The sequence below is a fragment of the Pteropus alecto genome, unplaced genomic scaffold (genome assembly GCF_000325575.1).
Source record: "Pteropus alecto unplaced genomic scaffold, ASM32557v1 scaffold42, whole genome shotgun sequence".
NCBI classification, from domain to species: Eukaryota; Metazoa; Chordata; class Mammalia; order Chiroptera; family Pteropodidae; genus Pteropus; species Pteropus alecto.
In genome coordinates, this window is record NW_006434825.1 from 2,951,416 (window position 1) to 2,969,251 (window position 17,836).

Here is a 17,836-nt window from a genome sequence, read left to right on the forward strand (position 1 = left end):
AAGCAAAGTTGAGGAAGAAATTAGCAATTTTAAATACGGTGGTCCAGGAATGCACCGCTGAAAAGAGGATATTTGAGAAAAGAATTGAAGGAGCGAGGGGGCTACTTTTTATATACAAAATTACTTTGGAAAACAAGAAATTGTAAGCTGAAGAAATGCTTGGTTCTATACTCAGAAGGATATCATAAAGGGAATAAAACATTTATTTCACTAACTTCGGTTCCCATGTTTTCATCTATTTTAATGTCGACTAATGCTTACTGGATGTATATGATGTGCTAGGCACTGCCCGAGCATGTTATATAACTGAGGTCACCACCAAGAGAAAAGGCATAGGCCAGGGATGGAAAAAAAAAAAAAAAATGCTTGCAGGCCCCAGGCAGCCATCGTAGAGGGCCCAGGCCAGGCATAACAGACTAGGGAGTGGTGGGGACTGCGGCAACCTGGGAGGACCTGCCTCACCCAGCAGACGGCTGCTGCTCAGCAACTGACGGTGGAACAGACTTAGGAGATCGTTTGATCTTCTGCTTTTTTGAGAGAGAAAAAAAATATGGAATTTACCAATTTTAAAATGTTGGCAAGCGATTAGAAGTTTTCAAAAATATCATGTGGACCAACGATTAAAAAATTGTTTCAGGACTTATTTGGTCTGAACAGAGCTTTTCAAACTCTGGCAGAGATAGTAGGTACTGAGTAGATAGGAACCCAAAACAGATGCAAGGCTCCTGAAACACAGCCACTGTCTCCCTACTCTGAGGCTAGGTATGATTCGTATTTGAAAACAGCCTGACTTCTTGGGACCTCTTGTGTGTGCACCCAGGGGACAGTGAGCTTTGGGATCTTCTAAACACTGTGCCCTTGTGAGTGGATAGAATATGCTGCCCACTGGGATTTCAATGGAAAAATAGTCGATCATTTAAAAAAAAATAGTACTTTTTGTTGCTTATTGGCTTTTTTTGTGTGTGTGTGCGCCTACATTCTACCAATAAAGATGCATTTGATAAAATGATCCAGAGGAAACACCTTCTTTATTCAAAACTGTTTTTCTTCCCCTTTCTTTTGATATTTCTAAATTATCTTATCAATAATGTATTAAAGTAATACTCAAAAATGGAACAATACTGCACCTTTAAGAAAATATTATTTTTCCTGAGGTCCTATCAAGGTAAATTTCATCAGTATTCAAAGAATGAGCAAAGCACTTCAACAATTTATTTCAATAAAAGAAGACTTAGCTGAAAGGAGTATAAATGATGAGAACTTGCTTTAAACTGATTTATTCCCTGCAGCAATAAAAGGAATGTTTCTTCACTCAGCTGTTTAATATGCAAATATGCAGAACATCCAGCCCCTGACAGCACATCATTAATAAAATCTTGCACTGAGCAGAGCGCCCGATATTTCATTCTGATGAAAATACATGATGATGATTTTAGACTGTAGACTTTTAGAGTTGGAACAATGTGCTTTCCTGGTGATGAAACCCCACTAGTTTACTTGGGGAACTGAAGCTTTTCAGATAAGCGATCAGATTTCTGCAACAGGAAGTCCCAGGGTAAAGAATATAGTAAATACTGAAGGCTAATAATCTCTCACACAACCAAGGAGCAAATGACAAGATTTAAACAGGGGGCAGTGACAGAGGTAAAAGACTGAGACTGACGTCTTTTGGGGATGGTGGCATGTCAGATTTTTATGTTTTGTTTTGGACTGCGTAGGAAATATCCCACTTGATATGTTTGATGCTAGCTTTATATTCTCGTGGACTATGACAGCAAACTATATAAAGAAGACACAGAACTCAGGAATTTGAACCCCTAGCGGGTTCTCCTGCCAATTACTGCCCTTGTTATGATTGTGGAGTAGTAACTTCTGAGTTACTTTGAGATTCCTAAAATAAGCAAAGTGAAGAAGCAACTAGAAAATACTCTTTGTACTAGGTCATGTGTGTTCCTTTCCACTAAAATCTTGGATTGATATTAACAATGTGTGGAGGAATTATAAAGGCTTTTTAATTTTCTTTTCTTCCTTATAATTTCTTACATTTTCCAAATTTTCTATAATGAGTATGCCATATGTATGATCACAAAAATCATGTTTTTAAAAATATAATTCACTTTTTTATTTAAAAAAACAAAACAAAAAAAAGAAAAACAAAACAAAAAAACCCCAGCATATATATGGGCTGATGCCCAGGAACTTAGAAGATTGCAAGTACTAGGGTGGGTTCCTGTCTCCCGGCATCTTGGAACTCTTCCATATACCCCTGTGCTTGGTCTGCAAATAAAAATTTATAAATGGTTAAATGAGTTACTAGTTGCAAGTGCTTAGAACAGTGCCTGGAACATGGCGAGCCCCATAAAAGTATTTGTTAAATAAATAACCAATAAGTCAGATTAAATATTTAAAGTATTTTAGTCCACAGAGATAAGTTTTCTGTAAATATTATTAGTTTAAGTAGAGACAGAATATAGAAATACTGTTTTTTCTTCTCCTTTTAATATTAAGCTTATTACATTGTATATTTCTCATCAAAACTATTGCTCTAGCTCGGAGAACTTTTGTATTAAAATCACAGCTGTGTGACCTTGGGTAAGTCAGTAACCTCCAGAAACCCTATTTTCTTCATCTGTTAAATATACACAGTAGTAATCATACTTATTTTGATGTTTTGAGGACTCCAAGGGATCACCTATGTAAACACTCGGCACAGTGACTGACCTAGAGTAAAGGCTCAAGCTTACCATTTATTGAGTACCTACTATATACTAAATGCTACACACACACACACACACACACACACACACACACACACACACACACACACGTATGTATGCCAATTTTTATGACAACTCTTCAAGTTGAGCACTGTTGGCTATGTTTCACTGAGGGAGACCACGGGTTAGATGACTTGAACAAGGCCATATACCATGGTCTTGAACCTGGGTCAACCCGTCACCTATACTATCAAATCCTATACTATCATACTGGCTTTCCCCTAGATCTGCTCTTTCCCAGAAAATAAAAAAAATAAAATCAATAAAATAAATCAGACATAGTGATTGTTCAAAAATATATAGACATATATTCAGTTACGATTCACATTCAAACATTCTCCCTTTATTCATTTTTTAAATTAAAGCATTTAAAAACCAGGCAGGTTATGGGGCAGGAGGCAGAAAGATAAAGGCAGGGGGCAAAGACAAAGACCACAGAACCTACTGCTTAAAAGATAGTAAGAGTGACTGTCAAGTTCCCTGCGGCCTTTTTTCATTTCAGTGTCATTTAAAAAGTTCATTTATTAGGGAGAGGACACTCATATTTGTAACCTGTGAGATTTTCTTCAGTTTAGACAACTTGAGAATAAGGCATCAGCAAATTTGCATTTGTGATGGTTCCTCTTTCAGAAAACACAATCCAGTTGAAAAGTGGTTGGATAGGAAATGCTTCTCTCCTCTCACATCCGGCTCGTGTTTCTTCTTCTCTGTATTTGTTCATGTTCTCTCCATCCAACCGAAAGAATAACTCTCTGTGCCAAAGGAAAGAGGGCTGTTGGGTTTTATTTCCAAATATTTCAATTATAAATCAATCGTTTAGCAAAATTCAATGAAGTTTGCAAAATTTCCCTTTGAATCAGCTCCCACTGAGAATCCAAAAAGTCTTAGGGGCAAAATTTCAAGCAGTCTCTTGCAGGTTTTAGTAAACTTCTCCAAGCTAGTACTTTCCATGTTTCTGATTTTATGTGCTCAGTAATACGCCCTCATAACTCAAATGGGATGAACCAATTAAACATTTCCCTGTAGTCTCTAAAATAGCTGCTCTTGGCATGTTTTTTGCATGGCACAAACCTCTGCGGGAGGATACGATAGAAATCTTGCACTATTTAAATATAGAATTGGGACATCAAAGAAAGGGTTGTATTGAAATAACATGGATAATTAAGGAAGTGGAGAACAGTAATAACTGATTTACATAAAATGCTAATGAGTCTCTTGACTTGTTTGGCAATTTGCACTTTAGGCTTGGTAACTGTGGCTCCAAATTTATGATCTAATTTTTATTTTAATATTTTCTCTGAGCAAGTTGTAACCAACACTAATGGGTGCCTGCCAACGTCGAACTTCTTCCCCCTTCAACCACCCAGAAGCTTCTTTTCCCAATCAAGCACACGAGGCTTGGGGATGCGAAGGGTCCGGGAGCTTCCTGGACGCTCCGTTTTAGCTGGGTTTCTTCTTATGTTATGGTGTTGGTGTCTTTATGGACGATCGATGGTGTTCAAAATATTCACAGTTGGCCGAGCTAAGTGGGATGGAGCACTTAGAAAACAAATGTAGTGTTACAGCGGCTAAGTGATGCCTCGTGCAGCCTGCTCCTTGCTGTTCAGACTGGGTCGAGGCACCCTCTTGCTCCACGTTAGCGCTTATTCCACACCATCCTCTGGTGCCTTTAGCTTCTGAGAAAAAATTATATGCTCTGAAAATTCCTGTTTTATTGTACCCGTCGACTGATCCCACCACCGCACAGGGCCAGAGCCTCCCGTGAATGCGAATGAGGGTTTGAGCTGCTCCTTCAGGACACGCGTGCACGTTGACCTTCAGCGTTCCCTATTTCCCTCAGAGCCCTCTAAGCATGATCCATTGCCTTCTCAGGCCATTCCCCCTTCACCCCATTGATGGGTTTCAAAGCTACTTAAATTTCCATGTCCTGCCGTACTGCAGCGGTGACCAGGGCTGCGCCTTGCTCTCTTATGGATTGCACAAGGTCACCGCTGGGGAGAGGGAGGAGGCAGGCAGAGCATTTATCAGGATGTATTGCTTTACTTTTTCTATCCATCACCAAGGCGATGATTCTATTTTAGTGAAAATCCATTGAACTCCGATCAAGTCAGATGGCTGTTATCATTGGAAACTCAAGAGCTGTCAGGCCATAATCGGTACAAATGCTGGACCCTGAAATGGGGGGCTCCGGGCCAATGATGGTCTTCTGGGGATCTTTTCGGTTATTCTTTTTTTTTTAAATTCCACCTGATCATTTTATTTTAAGAACCTTTTCAGCAGTTCTGTTTGCGAGTGATAAAATCTGGTTATATAACGTAGAATGAACCGATTACAGGCAATTTAGGTATAGTCTGGAGACACAATGGTTTCTCTCGCTATGCTACACTGCTTTCCATGGTCCTAATAACCAGGCTACCCATCAGAATACCAGTGCACACCTGAGTAATCACAGAAACCTGAACATAAGGAGTGCACACACACATTCCAGTCGCAGTCAGAATCACCAAAGTATTTTGTGGTCTCTTCAATATGTGAATATTCTGATCACCGCATCTGGCTATAGAATGCAATGTTAACAGGCACTTTAGCCTCCCAAGTTGTATTTTTATGACAAATGCCCCACTCGCATTTGCATGTGTTAGGGAAGGTTTTAGTCTGTGGTTATCACCTTGAACGTGGCCGGGCAGGGGAAGAAAGAAAAAGAAATTCCAAAGCTCCCTGAAAAATTCTTTTTGGCTTGTCTTCTGGTTATGGATTTAATTAAATCTGACATTTGAATAAAATCACTCAAACATATTTGCTGCCCTGCTAGTATTTCTAAACTTACTAAAGGGGGGAGGGGCGGGGGTTGAAATAGGATGACAAAATGGTTTTAAATTAGGATCTTGCAGTTCAAAGTGATACTTAACTCTTAACTATCCAAAATCGACTTATTTCCTTGTAAACTGTCAAGGATCATATTTCTTCCAGTGCCCCCAATGAAGGTCAATCCCTGCAGGGGGGAGGGGGAGAGGGCTGAGAAAGAATAAAGCTAAGACACCCAAAAGCTTAGTGCCTATGTGTGTTTATCTCACCAGTTTTTAAAATGTAAAGCAATTTTCCATGTATTTCCTATTTTGCAAGCCATACCTTTATTCCTTTTTATCAGTGAGGGTAATTGAATATTGACTGTGAATTCTTAAATAAATTTCCATTCTAAATAATAGCAACAATAATAAGGGCAGTTATTTATCGGTCACTTACTGTGAACCAGGCTTTGTGCCAAGTGCTTTATACACAGTTGTTTCATTTAAGTCGTAAAACCACCTCTAAATGAGGTAGGGACATCTCCATTTACAGATGAGGAGACCAGGGGTCTCAGAGCGACAGCAATTAACCAGATTACTACACGATTTAGAAGAGGCAGATGTGTGAGAATAATACTGATGTCCACTTTATAGAGTTGCATTAAATAAGCTAAACTACTGAAAGCATCTATATTAGTATCCTAAGGTCCCAAATTAGGTGGTGTAAACCAACAGAAATTTATCCTCTCTGAGTTCAGGAGGCCAGATGTCTGTGATAAAGATGTTGTTGACAGGGTTGGTGCCTTTTGCGGGCTCTGAGGAAGAAACAGTCCTATGCCTCTCTCCCAGCTTCTGCTGGTTGCTGGCAATCTTGACTGGTAGTCACATCACTCCAATCTCTGCCTGCATCTTCACATCACCTTCTTCTCATGTGTGTCAATTCTGTCTCTTATAATGACACTCTCATTGGATTTAGGGCCTACCCTAATCCAGCATGATCTCATTTTGATACTGATCTTAGTTACATCTGTAAAGACCTTATTTGCAAATAAAGTTGCACTCTGAGGTCCCACATAACCATAAATTGGAGTAGGGGGTCGACACACTATTTAATAGGGCATCCATTTGGAATCCAAATCTTGGTCTGTTGAACTCTGAAGCATTGCACCTAACCATTATTCCACAATCTGCACTGAGAGGGTGACACGCCTTCCAGGCACTGGTCTCTGATTATTCCATTTGTTTCTCAGAGGTCAGATCTAATAGTTTTCATAAGGCAGGGTACTAGAAAAGCATGTTGCATCATGATGACCACCATGGTTGTTCTGTATGTTTTCAGGATAAATGAGTATCACTGGGGAGGTTGGAAAGGTCAGAAGATGTAGATACACACACACACACACGAAAAATGAATTCCAAGAATATGGCCCTGGGGAGAAGAGTGGCTAGCAACTGATCACAAGCTGCCCAGCCTATCTAAACTCTAATGGGCCTGGCTGTGGTTAGACTTGGACCTGCTAGTGGAAGAGAACCAAGGAATTAGGGGTGTACAAGAGCTCAACTATGTTCCACTGACGCAGAGAAACCTTGACATCAAAGATGCGGTTTACGGAGGCAACCAGGAGCAGGAAATTTTAATTCTTGTTCACCATTCATCCCCTCTTCCTTCCTCTGGAGGGAAACGAAAATTAAGCCAAATAACAGCTCTAAATTACTGGTGGGTAAGGAAGAAGGGAGAAAAAGCAATCATTTCCAGAGAATTTGTTCTAATAATAAAATTCTGTTGTTGAAAAAGAGACGTGTATTCAAGGAAGAAATGTAACATGGAAAGGAAACTTCCTTCTCCAAAATCTTACTAGAGATTATTTTGAATAAAGTAGTCTTCTGAGCCACTGAAATAATTAAAAATGGGTACCATTACACTTATGCAGGATGTTTGGATGCATATTTCAAGGAGAAACATTATAGAAGGAACTAAAATCAATTGTCCAGTAAATAATATCTAGTGTTTACCTCAAACTGGCAGAAATTCTAATACTTTTGGGATGGAAACAAATTACATATTTGTGTTGGATATTTTAGACTGACTCATTTGGTCCCTTTTCACTTTCTTCCTAGGTCAGAGTTCTCGAACGTGGCACTTTGACTTTTAGGGTTGGAGTATTCTCTGTGGTAGGTAGGGGTAGTCCCGTGCATTGTAGGATGTTGAAGAGCATCCCTGGCCTTAACCCACTAGATGCTAGTAGCATCTCCAACCCTTACTGTGACAATCAAAAATGTCTTGAATATTGTAAAATGTCTCCTGGGGGTAACATTGTCCCTGGATTCCAATATTCTAGTTGTAAAAGTCAGAAAACTAAAAACTACCTTCTCAGGAGTTCCTTGCAGCTACATCTGGACCAATTGCTAGGTACTGTCACTTGAGGCATGGACAGTGGATGTGAGGGAAGGGCCATATTCTTGCTTCTTTGGGGATTTTCCTTCTGTTAACTAAGGGCATATGCAAATGAAATTTTCTGTTCTATTGCTCCAATGGTAGAGATGGAGCCACAGTAGTAGAGATGGCTTTGGCTTATTCATCTGGCTTATCTCCAGTGGTGGCATCAGTAGTAGAGAAAGTCACTTCTCTATTACCCAGAGCCATTCCTGGAGAAAGCCAACCTCAAAGCCATTCCTTCGGCTTGTCCAATAATTTTGAAAGCACCAAATTGGCCTTATTAAATCCTTTCCTGTACAAAACGCATAGAGAAATTCCCATTTCCTGCACCATGCCCTGACAGAGATAACCCATTAGGGAGTTTACCAAGCAACCATCTTGTGTCTGTCTCATCAGGGAGACTCAGGCATGTTCTGAAAACCCTCATGTCTGGGCTGCCTCACCTGCTCTTCCCTCTGCTAAGAATGACCTTCTTTCTTTTACTCTCCCACTGCACAGCTTCCCAGAGTGATTCATCTACAAACACTCATTTAGATTCCAAGACCTACCTTATGTTTGGCCTTCTCAGTGGAAAAGCTTCCTTCTCCAAACCACCTCCACCTTGAACCCCTATACCTTCACCCATACTCGGCAAAGAAAATCACTCTCTCTCCTGCCTCTCCTGGTACCTTTGTCATGGCCCGTACCCTGAATGTTCTAATTGTTTGTCCATATACCTTGTCTTAACTAAACTGTAAGATCTTAAGCCCCCAGGGTTTATCTCAGGGTAAGAATATAGTGAATGACAGCTGAATGATGAATGGATGAACAAATGAATGGATGGAACCTTGATATTCTTGTTTATCTAATGACATTTTATCTCATGGTCCTTACCCTTGAAGTCCTTATAGGATAGCCAAAAGAGAGTCAAAATTAACCCTGGGGGAAACCTATGTCTAGGGATATAAAGATTCAGTGCTGGTTTTGATGGCTAGTGTATTTAGGAAGAGCTTTGGCTGAGGGCAGAGCAGAGTCCAATGTGACAGGGTAAGAGTGTACATCCTAGAAACCAAAGAGGAACATGCTTGAAAGAGTAGAGAGGAGCCAAATTACTGACACCTGATAAAATAGGCAATCCAAGCTCAATTTGATGTGAGAGAAAGACACAGAGTAACTGGGAGATTGATTAATGAGTTCTTTAGAACAATAGAGCACAGCAATGGAAATTCTGATTAGTATCCTGTTATTTTCATCATGATAACTTTTAATTTTCTACAAAAACTAGGACCCAGGAAAGTGCATTTATACTGAGATGATTCATTAAATAACAATGTCGACCTGCCCAAGTTCAAAAATGATGTTGAAAGAGACATATAGCTCTGCTTCTAAGAAAGATGGTCTACTCTTAGGAGCAGACACCTAAAATTTAAATGCCAAAGATTTGTAGACAAGTTTACCCACGGATTCTCAGGGAAGCTGCTGGCAAACATAAAAAGCAGTGTTTTTCTCTCTCATTAAACAGAATGAGAAAATTTATATGCAAGGGTCTTCCTAAGAGTGGAATAAACTGAATTATTTTCGTGATAGATAATAATTGTGTTCAGCATTGAGGTAGGTTTTAAAGCTATGATATTTGTGAACCTATTTTTAATTAAATATGAGAGCAAACCCTTTTGTATTATTTTCCATGGCAGAGGCTACAGAGTTGTGGAGCTTGAAAAGCGCTGTGGTGACGAGACTACCATAGGAGTTTGAGTTTGAGTAGGAGTTTGAGCGCCTGCCCCAGCAGCCACCAGATGAGTGAATAAATCGTGTCTAAATTCTATGAGGCCTGAAGAATATTTGCTGAGAGCTTCCCGTGCTGGGTATGGTGCTATGCACTGAACATAAACCTCCTTAACTAAGACACCATGCTATGAGATTGGAAATACCACTATGCCCATTTTTTAGATGAAGAAACGGAGACAGAGGGGTGAACTGATTTACTCATAGTCACAGAGCTTTCAAAGTTTGACATCTAAGATTAAAGTCAAGTTTTGTCTGACTTAAAGTCAAGTTCCTCACATACTTCTCCACTTTGGAATTCATCACAAACAGCCCCAGACAGACCCACTGTGAAAGAGTCTATCACATAGAGAGGGCAGGCCACGTTGGAGCCCGAGCCCCAAACCCCTACCCCGCAGGGAGCTGTCCCAGTCAGGACTCCTGGTGTGGTGAGGTTACACATTCTTCCTTGTTTCAGATCCACTGAGCCAAGATTTTTCTGGGACTGGCAGCTGAGTGGGTACTAACTGGTTCAATTTCCACTGGCTACTGGGGGATGTCATGGCAAAGGCCATGCTCCCATCACTGCCCCCATCAAAATACAGTTACTAACAGGAAAGAACATTTATTGAAATTCCCCTGAGTGGCAGAGGCTGAGCTAAAAGCACAGCAGGCATTAGGTCACCTAATTCTCTCAGTCACTTGCCAAGGAAGGGGATATGATGCTACTTTTGTCCCTATTTTATGGAAACTGAGTCTGGGAAAGGTTACACGGTAGGGTCAAGTATGCACAGTTAGTAAATGGAAGAGGCAGAATTCGAACCCTGATCTGTTGGACAACCATGAACCATGGCTTTTCCCCATTTTCATAGGTAGCATTTATAGATTGTTTGCTGGGCACTGTCCTAGCTACTTTAATACAAACTCTCATTTAACACCTCACAAAGATAGTGTGTTTTGTGTTTGTGAAAGACAGAGTCCCTACAGCACGATTCCCACTTTTTGAATGGAAGATGGTGAGGACTGCTGAGGAGGAGGAAGAGAGAGAAAGCTGTTTATTTTAGACATGAATAATATGCAACATTCTATATGCAAACAGATACACAAACAAATACGCAAAGATTCTACATTCAAAATCCCCAGGTAAAGGACTTTTAATTCAGCCGGAAGTTGGCTTTTGGGGTTAGAGATACTATAAAGGCAACCAAACCTCCCTAAAACTCTTTAAAGCCTCTTTATTATGGAAATGTCACCACCTGGACATCAATACTGTCTTCTGAAAACCTGTCCTCTGGCTTTAGTATGAATTTACTATGGTGCCTCCTTAGGAAGCCTTCTTAGGAGGCTGCATGTCAGGAGAATTAAATGCAAACTTTATCTCTCCTTTCTAAATCTCCTCCTTTCAATCACTAATCTCTCCAGGAAAGAACACAACCAAACAGTCCCATTAGGTAAAAGGAAGATAGGACTGATGTAAATCCCCCCTGAATTAATGGACCTGCTCTTTACTCCACAACAGCCCTTCCAAGATGACCTTGCCAATCAGCAGATCTCGTTTCTCCTGCATTTTCCATTTGACTCGAGGCCCCACTTGCTGCTAAAGGAAACTGCTTAAGTTCTCAAATGGGCACCCCATCAAATGGCTCTGGAGGCTAATTGAAATTCACTGACACACAGATCTTAAAAATGATCTTTTTTAAAGGCAAATTACAATATTCCAACCTTGCAAAATAGACAGGAAGTATGTTATGGAGTGACCCATTACTCTGGGATTTAGTTGCCCTGATTGTTGAACCAGCGTCTCTATAGGCCTAATGCTGAGTAGATGCAGTCAGGTTAGGCCAGGTGATGATTCTGACAAGCAATCCCCCAAATCTCAGTGTCTTAAAGCCACAAAGAAGCACTATTTATTTCTCCGTGTCCATCTTAAGTCAGTGGGGGCTCTTGACTTGTCTCTCCTCCGAGACCTACCATGACGGGGCATCTGGTATCTGGAATATTGCCAGTCAGCATGACAGAGAGTACAGTGTAGCTCTTAAAGTTTCTGCCTCAAAGAGACATACATCACTTCCACCCAGACTGGCCAAAGCAAGTCGTGTGGCAGAGAAGTACAGGCGTACCATATGCCTAGGCGGAGAGAAAAGCCTAGGAATTGTGAGCACCGCTATGGACTCCAACATGGGTAGCAGGTATTGAGGATAAGTGAAAACTCTTCTTCAGGGCCCCACAGGATGTGTCTATCAGGATGGAGCGCAGCCAGAATTCAGCCTATGACTCCAGAAGCCTCTGTGTTAACATAGGAACACATTGCCCTAACCAGGGCTCGCTCCAGCAGTAACCAAGAAAGACCACTTCAGGAAATTCCAAAAGGCCCTGGCCTCTGTTATCTTTTGTCCCCATCAGGTTTACCTAATAGATGACCCTACCAATTCCCATTGGCAGCCCTTTGTAGTGTAATGAACAGGATGCAGGCTGATGAATGCAGCCACTGCACAGAAAACGTCAGTTCTTTCATTAAGCAAACCTTCCCAAGTTCATTGTATTGAACCAGGGTTTAGGCTATTAGGCTGACACATGACAGAGCCAATTCTAGTCACATTGTAAGTGCCTATTCATGTTCGGTGAAATCCGTTTTACGCATACACACACATTTAGAATTGGACTCTTGTTGCCTGCAACCTTTTTTTCCCTTGAAATCCATTTTCCCATTTTTAACTGTTAATAATTAAGAAAAATCCCCCTTTCATAACAGAGCCTCAACAAGCCTAATTCAAGGAGAGGAACATTATGGATTGCCATGCCGAGTTTCTTCTCCGCTGGCCGACCGACATGCTTGTTCTTCCCAGATGCACAAATATTGATAAACTGGGTCCATTTGTGAAAGGAAAAATAAAATAAAAATTTGCACACGGAGTTTTGACACTGCTGGCTCTTCTTTCTGCTCACATTTTAAAAGGGAAACATTATTTACAAGCTTATAATCCCTGCTAGTGAAAGGGGACAGGACTAAAGACATTATTCTAGGGGACAGGCTGTGAATGAGCCAGCCTGGCAGAGACAGAAGCTCAGAGGTTCCATAGCTAGGAGCCCTGGCTGCTTTATTTCCAACCTGCCACTTCCGACATGGGTGGTCCATCTACAACATTCATGCAGCAAACATGCCTACTGGGTGGCCAGCCCACAGGATGGCAGGATGTGGATGTGAAGAGTTAGGGTTTGTGGTCCAGTGGGAGAGAGACAGGCCAACCAACAAATATTCAAGTATGCTTAGTGAGATTATGTATCCTGAATCCAACCTGTTTCTTCCACTCCATTACTGTCACCTGGTATAAGAGACCATTCCTACTCTTTTAGAACCCCAGACTACCTCCTAACTGGTCCTTCAGCTTCTACTCTTAAGTCTTACAGATTGAAACCACATCTTTTTAAAAGCATGAATCAAACCACGTCACCTTCTTGCTTACAAACTTTCAATGGCTCCCATCACAATTAGAATAAAATCCAGACTCCTCACAGTGGCTTCATAATCCAGCATTTACCTCCCTCTCCTACCTCCGTGCCTATCAGTCCCCCTGGCTCCAATATCCCTTGAACAGGTCAGGCATATTTCCACCCCAGGACCTTTGCACTTGCCATGACTCTGACTGGAATTCTTTTTATTGAGATCTTTGCATGGCTGTCATCATTCTAAGATCTAGTTCAAATGTCACTTCCTTAAAAGCCATCTCTGACCAAAGACAATCAATACCTATTTCCTTCTCTTTATTTTCATTTGAAACAATCTTATTTATTTGTTTCTTTTTAGTTTTCTCTACCACTTAAATGCAAGCTCCTTGAGGAATGAGATTTGTCTGATTTACCTTAGTATCCGGAACAATGCCTGACACACAAAGAGCAGCAAAAACAAAACACTAATAATAAAAAAATATGAAGTGTCACTATTATAGTAATAATAAATATTTAAATATTCTTCATTCTGTAAGATCCTTAAATGTGTTATTTATTGGTCAAATCCAGACAAATAACTATTCTATGAGGAAATCACTATTATATTCATTTTAAAGATGTGAAAATTGAGGTGTCAATAAGTTAGTAACTCACCCAAGGATGCACAGTTAATATATAGGAAGCCAGAATTAAAACTTAGGCAATGTGACCCCAAAGTGCTAATAAGCCTCCATACTGCCTCTAAATGCTCAATAATATTTGCTAAACAAATGAACACAGGAAGGTGTTAGGCGAAAGAGGTTGCTGAGTTGCTCACACAATCTGAGATTCACTTTCCTACAATGCGATTCATAGACTGGTAGTCCCTCTCTCTCCCTCCCTATATTTGGAAAGTGCCTACTATGTACCAGAAGCTGTTAAAGGGCTGAGGTTGCAACCATAAATCAAACAAAGGAAATGACAACCTTGCTTTTATGGAGCTTAACTCTAAGGATAGGGGCAGAAATGGGGAGTTAGGTAAATAGGGAAAATGGTAAGCAAATATCAGGAAGGTATTATATCAAGTGAGTCAGTGTACTTAAACTATTTTGTAAACACACGCGTGGGGTCACAAAGGGAATTTCCTTGGAAACAGTAGGTTTTGGGGGGTACTTATGAGGTTGTCATCACTGTAGCTGGGACAAGAGCATGATGAAGCCTCCAGTGGGCTCAATAAATGGTTATGGAATAGAAATGAGGAGGTCCACCCATGCAGGCGGCAGAAGTTCTGAGTGTGGGAAAACACAGTATGCTCTTTTTAAGAGCTTCAAGGTTATGCAACTGGGCCAGGTCTGCAGCAAGGTCAAAGGAATCAGGGTCATTCCCAAAAAAAGCTACCATCAATTTTTCTGCAATATAAAAGCATTTAAGTTTGGAATGCCTGCTGCAAAATACAGTAAAAGTCAACGTTTCTAAGCAAACCTGGGGCCTATATCTCAATCAAGAAGAGTACTGAGCGGTTAGTTTGGATCTGTGGCTGTGCAAAATGGTGACCTGCCGTTTTATTACTCCTAACAGAACTGTCCAACACTCCCAGATGAGTCAAATGAGGATCAAGAAAATATCTGTACCTCTTTATACCTACCAGAAGCTACCATAAAAAAAGACAGACAACAACAAGTGTTGGCAAGAATGTGGAGGAACTGGAACCCTCATACACTGCTGGTGGGATGTAAAATGATACAGCCACTTTGGAAAGCCGTCTGGCGGTTCCTCAAAATATTAAACTGAGAGTTACCATATGACCCAGGAATTCTACCGAAGAAAATGAAGATATATATTCACACACAAACTTGTTTATAAGTGTTCACAGAAGCATTGTTATAATAGCCAAATGATAAATGCTATAACATGGATGAACCTTAAAACTGATACGCTAAGTAAAATAAATGAATCACAAAAGGCTACACATTATATGAGTTCATTTATATGAATTGTCCAGAATAGGCAAATCCATGGAAACAAAGCAGATTCCTGGTTGCCAGAGGCCCAGGGTAGAGAATGAGCAATACCTATCAATGGTTATGGGGTTTCTTTTTAGGGTGATGAAAATATTCTCTAATTAGATAGTGGTGATGGTTGTACAACTTTGTAAATACACTAAAAAAAAAAAAAAAAAAAAGCCCACTAAATTGTATGCTTTAAAAGGGATAAGATTATACTATTAAAATGCATCTCAATAAAAAAAAAAAAAAACAATATATTTTCATTTCCAAGATTAAGCCTTCTGTCCTGCTCATCATCTCTTGCTCTCTTGCTGGCTTTCACAGAAGGAAGCCAGCTGCCATGTTTGAGTTTTCTGTAGAAGAGGCCCATATGGTAACAACAACAGCCAGCAAGGAACCCGGGCCCTCAGTTTCACAACAGCTAAGAAAAAAAATAAAAATAAAGAAGACAAGACCAATGAGCATGACCCACTCCAGTCCTAGTCAAAGACTGCAGCCCCTTGGTTGTAGCCTGAGAGGCTGAACCACGCCCAAATTCGTCATTCTCAAAAATGGTGATGTGACAAAAATTTGTTGTTTTAAGCCAGAATAAAACAAACAAACAAACAAACAAACAACAACAACAAAAAACTTGTTCTGAGTCGCTCAACTCCAAAAAGAGTCTGGATGCAAGCTCACAATGGTCTGGTTGTTTCTTCCATTTCGCCACATTACTTTATTCACCCTGTGTTCTTGGAAATGTTTCCCAGGGCATGATGCACTTAGTAGGTGCTCAATGATGTTTTCTAGAAATGAGTGAAATTTTCTAATTCTCTTTTTTCTACATAAAGCTGGAAAATGTTCTCAAGAAAGAAACAGAACAAATGAGAGAAAAATAAAGTCACATCATGTTCTGTTATTTTCTAATCTCTTATATTCATATTGAATTCCAAACAAGACTCAGTGAAGGCTGGTGACCTTGCTCTGACCATGACAATGGCATTATTCTATGTAATGACAAGAGGTGGTTCTAAGAATTGGCCTTGGCTGTACATCATCACTTATTTACTGGACAATTCGTCGTCAGAGCAGCACCCTTCTGTGCTTCCCTATGAAGCACCCAATCCTAATACATTACAAGCTCCCAAGTCATGCGGTCAATTACTATTGTTAAAAGATGACTTTGGTCCAGATATAATTCACGTTGCCCCTTCTTGAAGCTTTTCCTCAAACAGCCCATGCACAGAGCCCCCATCCTTCTGCAACATGTCTCTTTCAAGAGAGATTTATTACAGGGCTGTCAACACAATCCTACCTTTACGGAAAAAGATAAAAATAAGAAACACCTTACAAGAAGATGCCGTGGCAAAAGCTAAATCATAAATGTTTGATAAGGAATGGTCAAATCCAGACAAATAACTGTTCAATCCCACTTTGTATTAAACAGATAAAGTCATACAGAAAATCAATGTGATGTATTGAAAGAGGAAAATATTGTCAAGCTTGAGGATTGGGTTCATGGTGTTATGAAGTGGTCGCTCCATAAGAACCTGATAATATGGTAGCAACATAAAATTTTTAAAAATGGGGTGCTGTTTGCTGACTTGCTGGACTCGTCAATGGCATCTGAGTCTTCTTTTCTTCTGTTGCTAGAGATAATTTCTGGAGTGACACAGGCATTCTCATGTGAGAATGGTGGAGAAGAAACTGTTGCAACTGTTTTAGTGGATAATTTGGCAATTCCTATAAAACTAATTATTTTGGAGATGCACATACCCTTTGTGACAGTACTTCTGCTACTAGAAAACCACCCTTTTGATATCTTTACTCACATAGACAAAATATATATGCAGGAGCATCCATTACTGAATTATGTGTAAAAGCAAGTTATAAACTCAACCTAAATGTTTGCCAACAGAAGACTGAATAAACAAACTACGGAATATCCATATGATGGAATATTACGCTGTCATGGCACATTAGGAGGTCCAGCTACATGTGCTGATACCAAATAATGGAATATATAACATTATTCAGTAAAATAGCAAATAATGAACAAAATGTGTTCAATGGTCTCAGTTGCATGCATTTTTAAAAAAGGCTCTACATGTCTGTATCTGATGGTAAATGCATATGATGTTTCTGAAAGAATGCACAATAAACACCTAATGGCGGTTTCTTTTGGAGAGAGGGTTAGGAATGAGGGACGGAAGGAAAACTTTCACTGTTACATCTCATCCAAAGATGTGAAACTTTTAACATGAGTTTCTATTCTATTACTTTTTATTTCTCCCAAATGGAGCGGTAAACAGCAAAAACCACCACCAAAACAAACAAACAAACAAAAAACGATGGTACGAACTTTTCCAGGAAGAGCAAGCCCTGGCTCATTGTGTGATTTATCTGATCAAGGCAGGGATCTTTGAGTCTCTATCCCTGGTTTTCTTCCAGTGGAAAGTGAAAAGTGAAAGTGGGAGCTTCCTTACATGTTGAGCAGCCTCTTCCGCCTCCAGAAGGAATATCAATGTCTCAAATTTCCTTCTGTTTCTCCTAAGCCCACACCAAAACTCTTCAGATAAATTCAATGGGTTTCTGCCACAGATGTGGGGCTTTTCATTTGCAGAAGTGCATGATAAGGCTGGGCTCCCAGTGGCCAGGGCACTCTACTGCTTAATCTGTAAG

At 40.2% G+C, this 17,836-nt stretch overlaps 1 protein-coding gene across 2 annotated transcripts in view; it reads right to left on the bottom strand.

Moving 5' to 3' along the window:
* Nucleotides 1-17,836, bottom strand: part of WWOX (WW domain containing oxidoreductase) — a 908,680-nt gene that overhangs the window by 446,767 nt on the left and 444,077 nt on the right. The window contains exon 9 of one of the 2 annotated variants that reach the window (XM_025045381.1): nucleotides 2,203-2,277. The exons of the other annotated variant lie outside the window; for it this stretch is intronic. Coding sequence (XP_024901149.1) covers nucleotides 2,218-2,277 — 60 coding nt within the window. The 3' untranslated portion in view covers nucleotides 2,203-2,217. Of the gene's footprint in view, nucleotides 1-2,202; nucleotides 2,278-17,836 lie in introns of those variants that run through there. 2 annotated transcript variants of the gene reach the window in all.